Below are 14,893 nucleotides of genomic sequence, written 5' to 3'. Positions count from 1 at the left end.
GCCCAGCAGGTTGAGGCTGTGGTGGCCAGGAGCGTGCCACTGCACTCCAGTCTGGGCAACGGAGTGAGACTCCAACTCAAAAAAAAAAAAAGGAAATAAAAGCTATTTCTTCCGAAATATACTTAAAGCAGCCAATCTTCAGAATTAAAAGAGTTATAGGAGGCAATTAATACCTTTACTTTGGTAAGGTAGAAAAAGCTGGGTAGGAGATATCAGACAACAGTTGAACAGTTGGAAGCTGTGAAGATTAACTTCTGTGGCAATTCCAAAGGTAAAAAGTAAACATTTTTCTCAAAACAGAAGGCTATACCAAATTCTGACTAAGCAAAGATTATTTACCAGCAACTGAATTTAGCAGTAAAAATATTGTTAGTATTTGCGCTGATTCATATATTTCCCTAACATGGGATATTATATTCCTAAAGTTAAAAAACGAAAGTATTCCCAACATGTTTGACTGTTCTGATAGGATTTTTCCCTCTCACAATTCTTTTCATTAGGAGAAAGACCTATCACTGAATTGATAGGACCAGACTCTGACAGAAGCCATCTTAAGTTCAGTTTCAACAACCAAAAAAGCTGTGTTTGCCAAAGGAGTTATGCTACACCTGGTACTGGCTGGAGCAGACACATTAGTTAAAATTTAGTTCTGAGCTATTGTTTAATGGGTATGGAGCTTTGATTTTACAGATGAAGCGAGTTCTGTGGACAGATGGTGGTGGTGGTAGTACAAAGTAAATGTACTTCACCATACACTTAGAAATGGTTAAGATGGTAAATTTTATGTTATGCATATCTTACAACAACTTGAAAAAAATAAGTTCTATACCAAATTGTGTCTTCTGAATCTTCATAAATGAGGTTTTCTAACTCTTCACTTCTCCAGGGGAATACTTCTAATCGTCAAAAACATACACAAGTACCTTAGGTATAGGTATACTAATTTTTTTAGGCAGGAGCATTGTTTTTATCTCCATTCAAAATATCATGATTTCCTTTGCCAAGAATGAACTCAGAAACTGAAATCCCTGATTTTTGGCAGTACTAGGAGACTATATAACTAGCAAATCTACCTAGTAGAATATTTCTACTTTTTGTATTTGTCTAAAGCAATACATAGTTTGAGATATCTTTCATCTTTTCAAACAACTGTGTAAAAGGAGATAAATTATAGTGCACATTGGTATTAAAAACCCTGTAATAGATTTTGTGGTATCCTCAGTGTAATATTCTCTGTAGTCCAAAGTCTCAAGGAAATGCAACACAAATGAATATAAAATCTACCATAATAATCTACCATGTTTCTAGAAGTCATATTAATCCATATCAATTGAACCCTTGATAAAGCTTCAAGTAACTTCTCTTTTTAATCTTTACGCCTTTCCAACTTATTACAATCTACCTTAGTCCTTAGGAGTTCACTTCCTAGCATTGTTTTTTATTTGATTAGAAATAGCCCATCCAGTCTATCACTGGTAGAGTTATAAAATCAAAAACTGTGAGCAAGTTCTCCATTCTGCAGTCCAGGATCGAGACGAAATAGAGATACAGAGAAAAGCCTTACCTTGTTAGCGCCAAAAGATGCTGAAAAATGTTACTAGCTTCCATAGGAACTAGCTACTAGATGAGCCTCCCAAACTTCCTTGGGGTTCCCATTTTTAGATATTAAGAACAAAGCAAGCAGTATTCTCCTTGGCCAGCAGCAAAATGGTATTGTAAAAAGAGCAGGCAGCAAATAAACAGGCAATCAAGGATTCCAAAATGCTACATGCAGTATCTCTCTTGTTTAGTCCAATCACACATAACAGGAAAAAATAAGCCCTTATTAATAGATCTGGAAAGAAATAATGTTGCTTTCCTGAGTTAAGGTTAAAATGTTATCTACTGATCTTGTTTGAAATCAAGGATATTGGTTTATGATATAATTAAATTCTAAAACTGACAGACTCTTTCCAAGTTTCTTTTTTTTTCCATTAGAAAAGCTGTTTTCTTTTTTTTGAGTTGGAGTCTCACTCTGTGTCCAGGCTGGAATGCAGTGGCATGCTCAAGGCCACTGCAGCCTCCACCTGTGGGGCTCAGGCAATCCTTCCTCCTCAGCCTTCCAAGTAGTCATACCCAGCTAATTTTTTGACTTATTGTAGAAATGAGGTCTCACCAAGTTGCCCAGGCTGGTCTCAAATCTGTGGGCTCAGGCAATCCTCTCACCTGGGCCCTATCCTCACTAAATACTTCAGAATATGTCAATAAACCACTTCCCAAAAAGTTATATAACTGTGCTGTAAACATGTATTGCTGCTAGGTTTACAAATAAACCTTAATAACTTACTTATGCAGGCTGAACCAATAGCACACACAGGAGCACATACTCTAGAGCCAGACTGCCTTGGCTTTGACAATTATTAGTAGTTTGTCCTGTCTCTGTCAATTATTAGTAGTTTGTCCTTGGGCAATTCATTTAAATTTTCTATGCCTCAATTTACTATTCTGTAAAATGGCGATAACAGTATTTATACCTCATAGGGTGGTTATGAGGCATAAATGTGTTATTTGTAAAGTACTTATAATAGAAAGAGAACCACAGAACAAATGGATATTGTCTCAACAGGAGTATGTTATGCCCCACCAATTCAGGGTAGTTAGAAAAGCTATGACTTGGCTATTTCAAGCATTCATGACGGCAGCAAATTATAGAACCAACGGGTGTTCCAGTTTAAGAAGCAAAGCCATTCCCAACAGGCTAGGGGCAAGCAGGACAAAGCTTAAAGGCCAACCTATGGGAGACTGACTGGAAATCGAAGAGCTGGAATCAGAGCGCTTTATTTTACTCCCAGGATGGTGAACTAGAATAAAAAATATGTAAACACAAAGAAACAGAGACAGAGCAGGAAATGCAGAAACTAGTCAAGAAAGACAAACTGGCAGACAGTGGGGGAGCCCCTTGTACACCCACATGCAGCTCTGCTAACAGGAAAAAGGGAAGGACACAGCTGCAAAGGATTCAGCAACTGAACTGGCATTTCTCCTTGGTGCACCCCTCACACGCCCCTGACACCACTCATACGCTCATATAAAATAGACAGTGTTCTTTTGCCTCTGGGCCAACAGGCCAGCCTTTTCACATTTAGCAGAAAGATACCCCGCGGCCTTGTTTAGATGGCCATCTGTCTCAGAAGTGTCTGGGATCCCAGTAGGTCTTATTTATCCTCCTCCCTCCTGTTTAAGAGGGCTTATCAGTCCTACCCTGTTTGGGAAGGGCCCAACACTCTCCCTGAGTTTCAGTCCCAGGGATTACAGGCAAAGGGACCTGAGGTTCTAAGAGGGAACCTGAAGGACTTTATCAGGCTCCTCTCCAGGCTAGAGTTAATTTAACACCCCAGACTGAGACACTCAGGTAACACCAATACATTCTTAATTCTCATTTCTGCATTCTCTAGACCTGGCTCCCCGCTCCAGCTTTTTCTTGCTAGTCCACTCTAGCACTCCTGAGTTCTAATCTGTGCTAGTGGAACGGTACCTGGGCAGCTTAACAATAAAATTTTAAAAATATCCTACCACCAACACGTCCTGTAAGCATGAAAGATCAGTGGTGGGGATGTGCCCAACATGTAATTCATGCTCAGAATGGTTTCTTACCTCGGCAGGGATCATTTTTCACTAAAAATTCATCCAAGGCCATCCATCCTCCACCAACACGGACCATCACTGTGCTACGCAGAATACGGACCAGCCGCAACTGCTGAGAATCCCCAAACTGTAGAATCAAGAAGAAATTTAATTAGTAAGTATGCTTGAAAGCAGAACTATTTTTTTTTCTCAAAGCAGACTGTATTCAGACGGGAATGACAATTTGATAGTGATGGGAGAATTCTAAACCCTCAATATTTTTACATTTTTTCATAAAAGGATTTAAAAAACAGAAAAGCAGACACATCAAGCTAAAAACCAGTGTCTTGATATATTTTCTATTGGGATAGAATTAACTTTTGACGATCACACCCCTGCACCAAAAAGAAAGGGAGGAGGATAGGGGTTAAGTCACTTTGATGTTTTAAAAAGAGATTCTGCCCAAATTCAAACTCCACATTGTTATGCTAATTTGTTTTTCTAAAAGAAAGGTGGTGGATGTCAACCTCTGAATACAGTATGCTCAAAAGTTAAATGGAAAATAAATACTATTTTAAGCCTTAAAGAAACCCTTGCAAAGCATCATTATTACAAGCTTAGAAGAAAATTTGATTTTTTACATCAAGTTTTCAGAAATAAACCCTAAGTATTTGCTACTTGCAGTGTCACCAGCAGAAAAGTTTCTTCAGCTGAACGAATGATTCGATATTTCCACTAAAATTTAATTGAAGAAAGTAAAAATTTAATTTCCTATGATGATCATAAATAGTATTTCATAATCATCTTGGATGTTAAAATAAGCATATTTCTGATTATTTATTTTCCCTTTCTTTTTGCCTAACATTCCCGATTCCTGCCCAAAACTTAACATTTGGAGTTTGTCATTGCATAAATTATCCTCTTCCCCAAATGAAGTAAGAGGCAACAAAAGAGAAGCATGCTGGGATTCCAAAACAAACATTTGGTTGGAGAAATGGAATTTCTAAAGCTATTTAACCAAGCAGAATATTCCTAGGGTATGGAGATGGTAGGATTTTTAAAGTTATAAAAGAATTATAACTTTGAAACAAGGCACAAAAATTAAAAATGCTAGAAAGGATGTTTGAGGGAGGATACAAGCATCCTCCCTCAAAATTAATATATCTGTGAGGCTAGGCGCAGTGTCTCAAGCCTGTAATCGCAGCACTTTGGGAGGCCGAGGTGAGAGGACTGCTTGAGCCCATGGGTTCAAGACAAGCCTGAGCAACTTGGCAAGACCTCGTCTCTACAGTAAATCAAAAAATCAGCCGGGCATGGCAGCATGTGCCTATAGTTCCAGCTAATTGGAAGGCTGAGGTGGAAGGTTTGCCTGAGTGCAGCAGGTCGAGGCTACAGTGGCCGTGGACATGACACTGCACTCCAGTCTGGGCGACAGAATGAGACTCTGACTCAAAAGGGGGGGGAAAAATATATATATATAGTACCCTCCCCTCCAGTTTTTTACTTTGAAAATAAAAATAAGCCAGGCACGGTGGCTCATGCCTGTAGTCTCAGCACTTTGGGAGGCGAAGGTGAGAGGATTGCCTGAGCAATCACCTGAGCCCAGCAGGTTAAGGCTGCGGTGGCTCTGAGAGAGCCACTGCATTCCATCCAGCCTGGGTGACAGAGTGAGACTCTGACTCAAAGAAAAAAAAAAAAAGAAAAAAAAAATAGTCTCACATCTTTTATCTGATATTGTTTTAACATTTTTATACAAAGTGGCTACAGCAACAGCACAGTGTAGTGGAAACAGCACTGAACCCAGAGCTGGGAGGGTCCCAGGAAGGAAGCAGAGCTGCAGACCTCTGTGGGAGCCCCCCCTCAGAAGCTGGGCCCAAAAGGAGGCCCCTGGCAGCGGGTTCCGGAAGCATGGAGGATCCCACCAGACCCAAAGCAGTGATGGCCTGAGTAACCACAGGGTTTTCTCTGAATGGGTGGGAGGCAGGGAATACTGGCCTCTGTGTTTCCTAGAGCGAAACAGAAGGAACCCAGGAGTAAATTCTTGGAATACTATGTCTTATAATTTATTACTCCCTTTAATTCTTGTTTTCCCCCCTTAATTTCTCACTGAAACTCTATTTGAAAGATTTCAACCTGTCTCTGCTAAGCTATGGGGAAAAGGAGTTTGACTCAAGCCAGCAGCCAGGGTAGCCATGGAAGCTGAGGCCAGAGTGGTGGGAGATGTTATGGCAGATCTAAAAACGGAGACCTCTGCGTGCCTGGCAGAAAAGGGCTATTAGTGAGGCAAAGAACTCAGAACAAGAGTCCTAGGAGCCAGAACACTGTTTCCTCCTCTTATAGAGAAAATCCCTCACAGAGACTTGGGTTCTTGCAGTGACTAACTTTAGCTGTGAGATAGTAGACGTGGAGGCCTCAGGTGCCTAGTGAACTTCATAATTCTGTTCCCAACATTAGAATAAACTCATCTGACCCTCTCCTAGTCGATGGAGCAGTAGAGGAGGGTATCAGCAACTTTCAAAGGCACTTTAGTACCTGCACACAGTCATCAGCAAAAAGGCCTACTGGGCACTCTTATGCAATGACTTTTTTTTTAAACGCAAGTCTGATTTTTCTCATTTTTAGTTTTTTTTTTTTTTTAAATCCCTGATTTTTCCTACCAGCCTATGTTATTTCTATAGTTAGTGACTACTGCAGTTCCTGGAACTTAACATTGTTTGAGAGCCTCAAATCGAGTCTTAGTGTTTATAATTTCTTATCAGAGAGACAGATTTTGCTCATGCAACTTTCTTCCACATTGGAAGACACAGGACCCCAGAGCCCTCAAAAATTATCTGAAAGGTCAGAGTTACCAAATGGAGTCAAAGCTTCCAAATTTTTTTGCAAGGCTAATTTGAGCCCACTAGATTTTGGTTGGTTAGCCATAATCAGCAAACTTCAGGCCACAGCCAATTATGATTTCCAAACTACACTTCTCAGATACCTTATAATTATAAAATACAAAATAACCGTATATTTCTATAAATATTAATAAGATGTCTAAACAGACAGTATTAAAGTACTTTGGGAATGTATGGCTTATTGTTCATTAAAAAATCTGTTAACTGTCAAAAGGCTCTGATATAAAACAGAACTGTGTTGACTGGGATTCTGACTTTTAACACAAGAAGTACAAGGTTCTTTTCAGAAGTGGGATAGTTTGATACCATAGCCTCAATTTCCTCTGAACCCCATCACTTATAAGTCTATATGGCAGAATATCATCATCTTTAAGCCAATCTAGTTTTAAATGGAACATTTTGTCTCCTTTTGAAAAAAGTATAATTATGTCCTTTTGCTGCTAAGACAGCTTTGTAATACTGGCCCTTTTAGCAGTTTCTCCACTTGGTAAGACAACCAGATGTGACCCAGGCATGCTTCAGATTACATCCTCTCCCCACAGCAAACAACAGGCAGCATTAGCTACACAGACCATATCCACTGGGAAGGAGAACATCGCAAGGCACACTGTACCTGATTGCCGAGGAAGAACTACAGACAGTAAGAGTAAAGGATGGAGGAAACGGAGGGGAAAAAAAAAAAAGAACATTTTGTCAAATTAACACTAAGGAATAAAAATCATATCATTACATTCTTTCTGCAGAGTGACACAGAGTGAAAGTATTCTTAATGAGCTCCTGACATAGGGATGTGGTTTTACAAATTAAGAAGACCTAACTTTCTACTCTGTGTTGTTTCTCTTAATTCCTCTCATAAGTAATTTAAAGAAACAAGAAAACAGAATCCAACAAGCAAAGATTATTTGGAGCTTTATTAACTAAATTCCCTGGGTTGGATTCAAGGCAGATTCACCCGACACTCCTCAGTGAATTGCAACATTGTGTATTTGTACTTTGAGGATATTTTGGATGTACTAATAGGACCTGGATTTTCCTGTTTCTCACTCAGTGCATATAACTGCACTCTAACATAGCCACCTAAATTCTCTTTACCATCAAATTTTTCTTAGTATTTAAAGAATTCTGATGAGCTGCTGAATATATTTTAAGAGCCCTGTTTCAGATCCCTTCTATGCCCCTGGCCCTGGTCCCAAAAGAAGCTAAAACACAAAGTCTAGTTTATTTAACACTTAGCACCACTTTCCAGAGAAGACCACGGAGGATGGTGCCTTCCCAGTGCTACTAGACCCCCTCTGCAGGCCAGTTCAGAGCAGGCAACAGCATCTGTTGGGGCCTTGACACAGTTCCCCCAGCCATGTCTAGCCTAGGTGTCACTTAGGTTCATCATGACCAGTTCTTTGGAATGAGTGGTCAGTTATTAGATATAATTATTTCCAAAGGTACCTTCATTCCCATTAAGACTTTGGTCAGCAGTGAAGTGATGACTCTGAAATGTTTCCTATCTCAGAACTCAAGTACAAACTACTGTCTAGCTAGATATGGTACTGGTTTTCAGACGGATCAGGACACCTGACATTTGGGATCTATAGAGAAGAGGGCAAGAGAGTAACGACATCTCAAGTTCTATCAGCTCTGGGCCCCCAAGCACCAGGAGTGAGAAGGTGGGATCATCCAGCAGTCTTAAGGGACATGTGACAACTAACCATCATGAAGGACTGGTTTTCTTTCCCTTACCCGGTATTTATTCTCTCCGATCTGCTCCACCTGAAATCTTTTTGCACATTTGCACTGAGCCACTTGTCTTGTGACCTATTGGTTATAAACAAAAAGAAAAGTGTAAAAGGTAGAGCAAAACTTCTTATTCAAAGAAACAAAGATTTTTACATGTTAACATAGTAGGTATTCATTACTCAGTTTTTAGGCACTTCAGGCTTTTGACATATGCATTTATCTTCTGTTCCAAATTAATACATGCTGCTTTTACTAACTGAAATAATTGAGATAGTGAGAAAGAAAAAGCATGAAAGAAATTTCCAAGTAACTATACAACACATTCTTCCACCTGTTTCAAAATTCCTTCAGAGAAAAGTGCTAATGCATAGGCACCAAAATCAAATGACTAATAAAGCAAACAATGGACTGATTTGAATTTCAACTTTAGGGGCCTGAGATACCCTGGAAATCAGTCCTGGTGTGTTCCAGGGCCACCCCTAGACCTGTCCCACTGCTTCTCCCTTCCCAACACAAACGCTGAAATTTCTAGGCAATACTAACACATTTGCTAGTTTCGATGTGATACAGTTTTTTCTTTTTTTTTGATTTGGAATCTCATTCTGTCACCCAGACTGGAGTGCAGTGGCCACTCCCAGCCACCGCAGCCTCGACGTGCTGGACTCCGGCGATCCTTCACCTCAGCCTTCCAAGTAGCTGGAACTAGAAGCGCGCTACCACGCCTGGTTGATTTTTGATTTATTGTAGAGATGAGGTCTCGCCAAGTTACCCAGGTGGGTCTCGAACCCGTGGGCTCAGGCAATCCACTCATCTCAGCCTCTCAAGGCACGCGATTACAGGCTGAGCCACTAAGCCCAGCTGTGATACAGTTTTTAACTAGGCAGAAAGCATGGTGGTTACATACCACTTTAAACATTACATTTCACCCTCTTAAATGCTGCATTTGAAAATGACGTCCCTGGATTCTCAAGAAGGCTACTCAGGATGGAGATGAGTCCATCCTAAGCAATGCAGTATCTGTTAATCAGGATGAGTATGGTCCCCTGGAAAGGTTCTCTGTAAAATTTAAGGTACCACATAAACATGACTCCCTTGAGTAATCCATGTAGACTGAACTAGATCTCAGAAGCCAGAGATCCTCTGGGATTCTTTGAAATGCTATCCAAAGAGAGATCCCAAAACAGAACTCCAAATAATCACCTCCCAATAGACATGTAAACGGTTGATATAGTAACTGAATCCAACCAAATTTAGGACAGTATATACCTATGGTCAAACATGTCGTCAAAATAGTTATCTCCCATACCTCATCTTCAATTTTATCTGCATCAGTTGTTGGTCGATAAGCATCCTTGTTGGGATGAAGGGCAGCCACAAATTCATAGTAATCAATATAGCCATCCCCGTCTCGGTCAAAAATGTCAGCCACAGCAGTCATCTCTAACTTGGTGGTGGGAAACTCTGGAGAAAAGCAATCACATTTTGAAACATTAATTAAGAGGGCTTATTTGTTTGGCAGTTATATAAGTACTTTTTGAAGAAAAAAAATTACGATTTGATTTTTCTAGAAAAGCAATAAATGCTTTTGGTGTTTTTGCTTAGAGATCCCTACATTCTCTATGCAATTTTTAAAAAAGGTATTATTTCACATTTCAGGTATACCAAGGCATAAACCTAATATTTACAACCACACATAGACCTACCACTCAATTTATGAATTTACGTATCCATTCCACTATTATTGGAAATTTAGATTATTTCATAATAGTGACAATTTGGAATTAATAGCATGAAGTTTTTCCTATGTTTAGATTACTGTTTTAGATTCTTGATAAATTGCTTTCCAAAGAGAAGTGTGAATATTTTTAGTAGTCACAGTGATTTATCAAAACATAAATCAGACCATATTGTTTCTTAGCTGAAAGCCTTTGGTGGCTATCTGCTGTCTTTAGAATAACATCTGAACTCTACACTATGGCCTATAAAGTCCTGCATTAACTGGCTGCATACTCTTCACATTTTTCTACTCTTTTCCTAGGGTCATGACATGCCAGTTATGTTCACCTTCCCATTCCTAGAACATGGCATGTTCACTTCCACCTCAGTGCTTTGTACCTTTTGTTCCCTCTGCCTCTAGCTCTTTCTACAAATCTTCATAAATGAGCAGATCTCAGCTCAAGTATTACCTCTACAGACAGGCCTTCCCTGACCACCCTATGTAAAGTTGCAAAGCTGTGAGAAGTACTTTTGTGATCTTGGCAAGTCACTTATCTACTTTATGCCTCAATTATTTCTTCTGCTAAAGATTATATACTTTGTAAACTGTTATATATAGACATAAGAAACCATTTTTATGAAAAATTTAATTTTTATACATGTTACTTAGAACCTCATCATTCACAAAAGTTAGTTCCTTATTGATACCTCAAACCATTTTTGCTTGTCCCAATTTTTGCTTGTCCCAATTTGAGACAAGGTTTTGTCTCAAACAAAACCTGTTTTTTAAATTCCTAGTGAAATGGGAGTCTTCTCTCCTTCAAAGTGACACACCACTTTTAGTTATATTACTTCTTCCCCAAGACTACTGTTTTAACATCAGAAACACTGGTTAGCCAGAATAGTGCTGCTTCTATAAAGTAAGTCCAAGAGAATTCAGGTGTGACTCATGTTTGGAATTATGACTGGACTCACTGGATGCTAAAATGCCATCAATAAACTCCTGACGTGTTATCTTCCCATCCTGGTCCTTGTCAATGCGCCGGAAGAAATCCATCACTCGAGACTTTTTGTGATTCATCCAACGCATATACTTTTTCCTCCAGACATCAAAGTCAAAGTTGGCAAATTCCTTCAACTAGAGAGAAATCAGAATTATCACTAAGACCTATGTTTTGGCCCTCAAAGTTGCCCAGAACATAGCAAAACTTTCAGACACTTGGTTAAGTCATGCAGGCCCTCCAGGGGGCACCAACAATGGTATCCACGTGTTGTCTCTTTTGTGAAGGCACAATCTGGCTCCTTCACTTAAAGCCATGACTATTTACATGAGCTGCTGTATAATGGAATAGTGGGAGAAGCAATAAGTGAACAACCACCATGGAAAATAAAGAGCATGTAGAATGAAAATGGGTGAAGCCAGCCTTGCTTTCCCTTTGGGCTTTTCAATGGATTATTGGTTTAGATGCAAAGGAATGCATTCTATCCATAAGAGAGGTCCTTACCACTCCTCACATATGTTATTTTGAAAGGGACTAGTCACATAGAGGGCCCACATTAGGAGGCTCATGTTTCCCACTATTTTCTGAGATTTTAATGAGAAAATTTGAATTCTGGATAAAAGCATTAGGGACCCAACCCTGTTTCTTTGGAATGGCACCAAAGGGAGCAAACTGGCCATCTGACTTCCGTGGTAAATACTTGGTCTTGATAGAAAACAGCAGGCCTGTATGGTGGGCAAGGCAATCTTCAGCTACTTATGTTATATAACATACTTATATATGTTAATAATATACACTCAGAACGACTTAAACAGTGCAACAGTTTCCCCCCTGGTCTTTCAAACTCCAAAGTTGGAAGGAATGGGGAAAAAAAGCACCAAGAATCCAATATGCTTAGAACTCAACTGACCTACAGAAATAACAACAAAAAACACAGAACACTCACTTCCAGGCATAGCTGCTTTGATACGCACAAATAAAAAAATATAAAAGATATCAGAGGTTTGTTTTAGAAACTAGGAAGTGCAGTATTATATTTTTTGGGGATATAGTGGAGAAAATCACAAAATCATAAACATATATCTTTACATGAAGGGCTCAATAACAGTCATTTTTGTGCTACACTATACATCTGGAGATAAATTTCCAATTACATTCTTGATCCTCAACTACAGAAAGGTGTTGAGAGGGATCAGGGCCCAGGCCAGTATGGTCTGGATGGTTTCTTGTTTTCCACAACCAGATGCTTCTGCCCACTCTGTTGCAAATGGTTTTCTTACAAATGTGTTTTTTCTCATTTGAGGGCCTCAAGGAAATAGTACTGGCTCAGCACAGGTCTGTTTCTACTTCTGAAGAAGTAGTTCAAGGCACACAGGTCACATTAAGAAAGTCTCAGAAGGGCTATGTTTTAATAAAAAATCACTTCGCTCCAGGGAAGGTCACTCAGTAAGCATCACCTCCTCCAGACGATCCAAGGCATCGTTCAGTTTCCGCTGCCGCTCCAGTGCAAGCAGCCACACCTGCTGCCAGCGGGCAGAGAGCTGGTTGATCCGTGGGTTTTTTGCTTCAGATTGTGAAAGGATTGGCATGGGAGGAGGGGTGGGCTGACTCAAGGACTTCCCTAAGAGAAAAAATAACGACAAGATTAGAAAAGCTGATTTTGTCAGTCCACAAAGAAAAATTGCTATATGTGTAAATTTAGGAGGTCTTTATAATAACTAGTTAGTAGCTGAGAAAAGAAATATGGGACTTGGCAATATACAGATATGGAGATATACTAATTCTAAAACTATTGATTCTCCTCCCAGCCAGCAGGTACTTACCTGTCACCTACATATCTCCAACCAATTCTGTCCTACCTTAGTGAACTTATGACGTCAACTCAACAAAAAAAGCAATAGTCTTAGAAGCAGATTTATTTTTTATCAAATTAGTGCAAGTTAAATGTAAACAGCCAGAGTTAGTGACCAACACAATGGAAAAACCACTGTTAAAAAAAACAGGCTTAACCATCCCGTAATTTTTGTTTTGTTTTTGTGAGTCAGGGTCTCACTCTGCTATCCAGGTTGAAATAGGGGCAGCCTCAATCTCCTGGACTCAGGTGACCTCCCACCTCAGCCTCTTGAGTAGCTAGGAATATACAGGCACACGCCACAACACCTGGCTTTTTCAGATTTTTTTTGTAGAGATGAGGTCTCACTATGTTGCCCAGGCTGGTGTTGAACGCCTAGGTTCAAGCAATGCTTTCAACTCAGCCTACCAAAGAGGTAAGATTATAGTGTGAGCCACTGCACCAGGCCCCATCTCATAATTATAATCCAAGAAAATGGAGTATAGCTACTGTCTCTCTCTCAGTATAAGAAAAGTGAGTTCCAAAAAAAGAGATATTTGGTTCAAATCCAATATGGTTTTGAAAAAATGGGAAAAAATTTTTTCTTGATAGGAAAAAAATGAAAAGTGCTCATCTTCAATTAGCAGGAATAAAGCATCCAAACATAGCAGGCTGGAAACATACTGTTACCACTGCGGGATTTCTCAATGAAAGGTGCATGAGTAGGCTCTACATTTTTCCTTTTGTATGTCTTGGTGACCCGGTCCACATCAGGCTGTTTGCGAGTCATCTCCTCCATAAATGTCTGTTAAACACACACAAAAACAAAAAAGAGTTGAGAATTTTCTTGGACTTAAAAGAAATCAGGCAACTTCTTACTAACACAAGCCAAGCCAATGACAGACTGACCAAATGACATGTTCTTGCATACTCTCTTACTCCTTTTAAAAAACTTGACTGAGCAAGACATTTTATCTTTAGATATAAGTGAGTAACTCAAGGCCTCTGACTTCAAGGAGCTCACAGCTGAATAATAAAAGCCAAGAAATCACAGAACTAAGTGCCAAACAAGGTGCCAGAGGAAGAGCTGGGATGAAAACCTCACAGCCTGTGGTGGCAGGGAAAACTGCCTGGAAGCTGGTGCCTAAGCTGAGTTACTGAACAATGAAGCAACAGCCAAAACATGAGCGGCGGGGGTGGGGGCAGGGGTTGGGAATAGCTCTGGCAGAGGACACAGCCTGGGCTGAGCCAGGGACACCTGACAGGGCTGTAGACCATGACCCTTCCACACCCTGGCTGAGCAGAGGATGCATTCAGAGGTAAGAGGTAGGGCTGGAGAGGGAGCAGGAGAAAGATCAAGAAAGGCCTTGTGTCTGAGAGATTGGGATTTTATTCTGAGAGCAATGAGAGGTAACCAAAGGAGTTTGATCCAAGGAAGAGACATGATCAGAGCTATGCTTTAGAGCTATCATTCTAGCTTCAGTGCAGAAGGCAGAGCGATGGGAGGTGAGGGAGGGTGCAGGGAGTGATGAGCACTGGGGAGACAGGTTAGAAAACCTTGCAGTACTTGAGACAAAACATGGAGGGCCACAGATAGGACAGGAGAAATGAAGCCAAGAGGTATTCTGAAAGTAGGACAGACAAGCCCTAGTGAAAGGGAAGAGTTCCAGACATATCACAGGCTTCTGTGGTTGGTGACTGGATAAGTGAGGACAGAGGCAGGTTTGAAAGGGAAGATTGGTATCAGGCAAGGAAGCAAAGATAAAATGGAATTAGAGCTGCCTCTAGTCTACTATATGTCTGGACTTTAGGAGACGATGGTACTGGAGGTGAAGACAAAGATGTGGAAGTCCTTAGTTTATAAGTAATGGCTAAAGCTGTGGGACTGGATAAGCCTCAGCAGTGTGAGGAGACTGTCAAGAATAAGAAAAACTTCAGGGAACAACATTAACTAATGGACAGAAGAAAAAGAATCACCTGACAAGACTGAGAAGGAATTGTCACAGAGATCAGAAGAAAACAAAGATTGAAGGGCACAGAAGTCAAAAGGAGAATTCTGGGAAGCAAGTAACAGCCAACTATGTCACATGTCAAATAAAATAAAGAATGAGAAA

The 14,893-nt window shown here is 40.2% G+C and overlaps 1 protein-coding gene across 1 annotated transcript in view; it reads right to left on the bottom strand.

Moving 5' to 3' along the window:
• LOC103252075 (microtubule-actin cross-linking factor 1) overlaps positions 1–14,893 on the bottom strand; it is a 237,477-nt gene that overhangs the window by 13,193 nt on the left and 209,391 nt on the right. Inside the window, exons 85-93 of the mRNA XM_021708921.1 lie at positions 13,464–13,584; positions 12,406–12,569; positions 11,895–11,906; positions 10,923–11,085; positions 9,538–9,692; positions 8,235–8,309; positions 7,114–7,131; positions 3,634–3,751; positions 2,772–2,840 (exon numbers count right to left, since the gene is read on the bottom strand). Coding sequence (XP_021564596.1) covers positions 2,772–2,840; positions 3,634–3,751; positions 7,114–7,131; positions 8,235–8,309; positions 9,538–9,692; positions 10,923–11,085; positions 11,895–11,906; positions 12,406–12,569; positions 13,464–13,584 — 895 coding nt within the window. The remainder of the gene's footprint in view (positions 1–2,771; positions 2,841–3,633; positions 3,752–7,113; positions 7,132–8,234; positions 8,310–9,537; positions 9,693–10,922; positions 11,086–11,894; positions 11,907–12,405; positions 12,570–13,463; positions 13,585–14,893) is intronic.

The sequence above is a fragment of the Carlito syrichta genome, unplaced genomic scaffold (assembly GCF_000164805.1).
Source record: "Carlito syrichta isolate Samal-C Ts95f unplaced genomic scaffold, Tarsius_syrichta-2.0.1 Scaffold153578, whole genome shotgun sequence".
NCBI lineage: Eukaryota > Metazoa > Chordata > Mammalia > Primates > Tarsiidae > Carlito > Carlito syrichta.
Note: the sequence above shows the minus strand (reverse complement) of the source record. Positions and strands in the feature narration are given on the sequence as shown.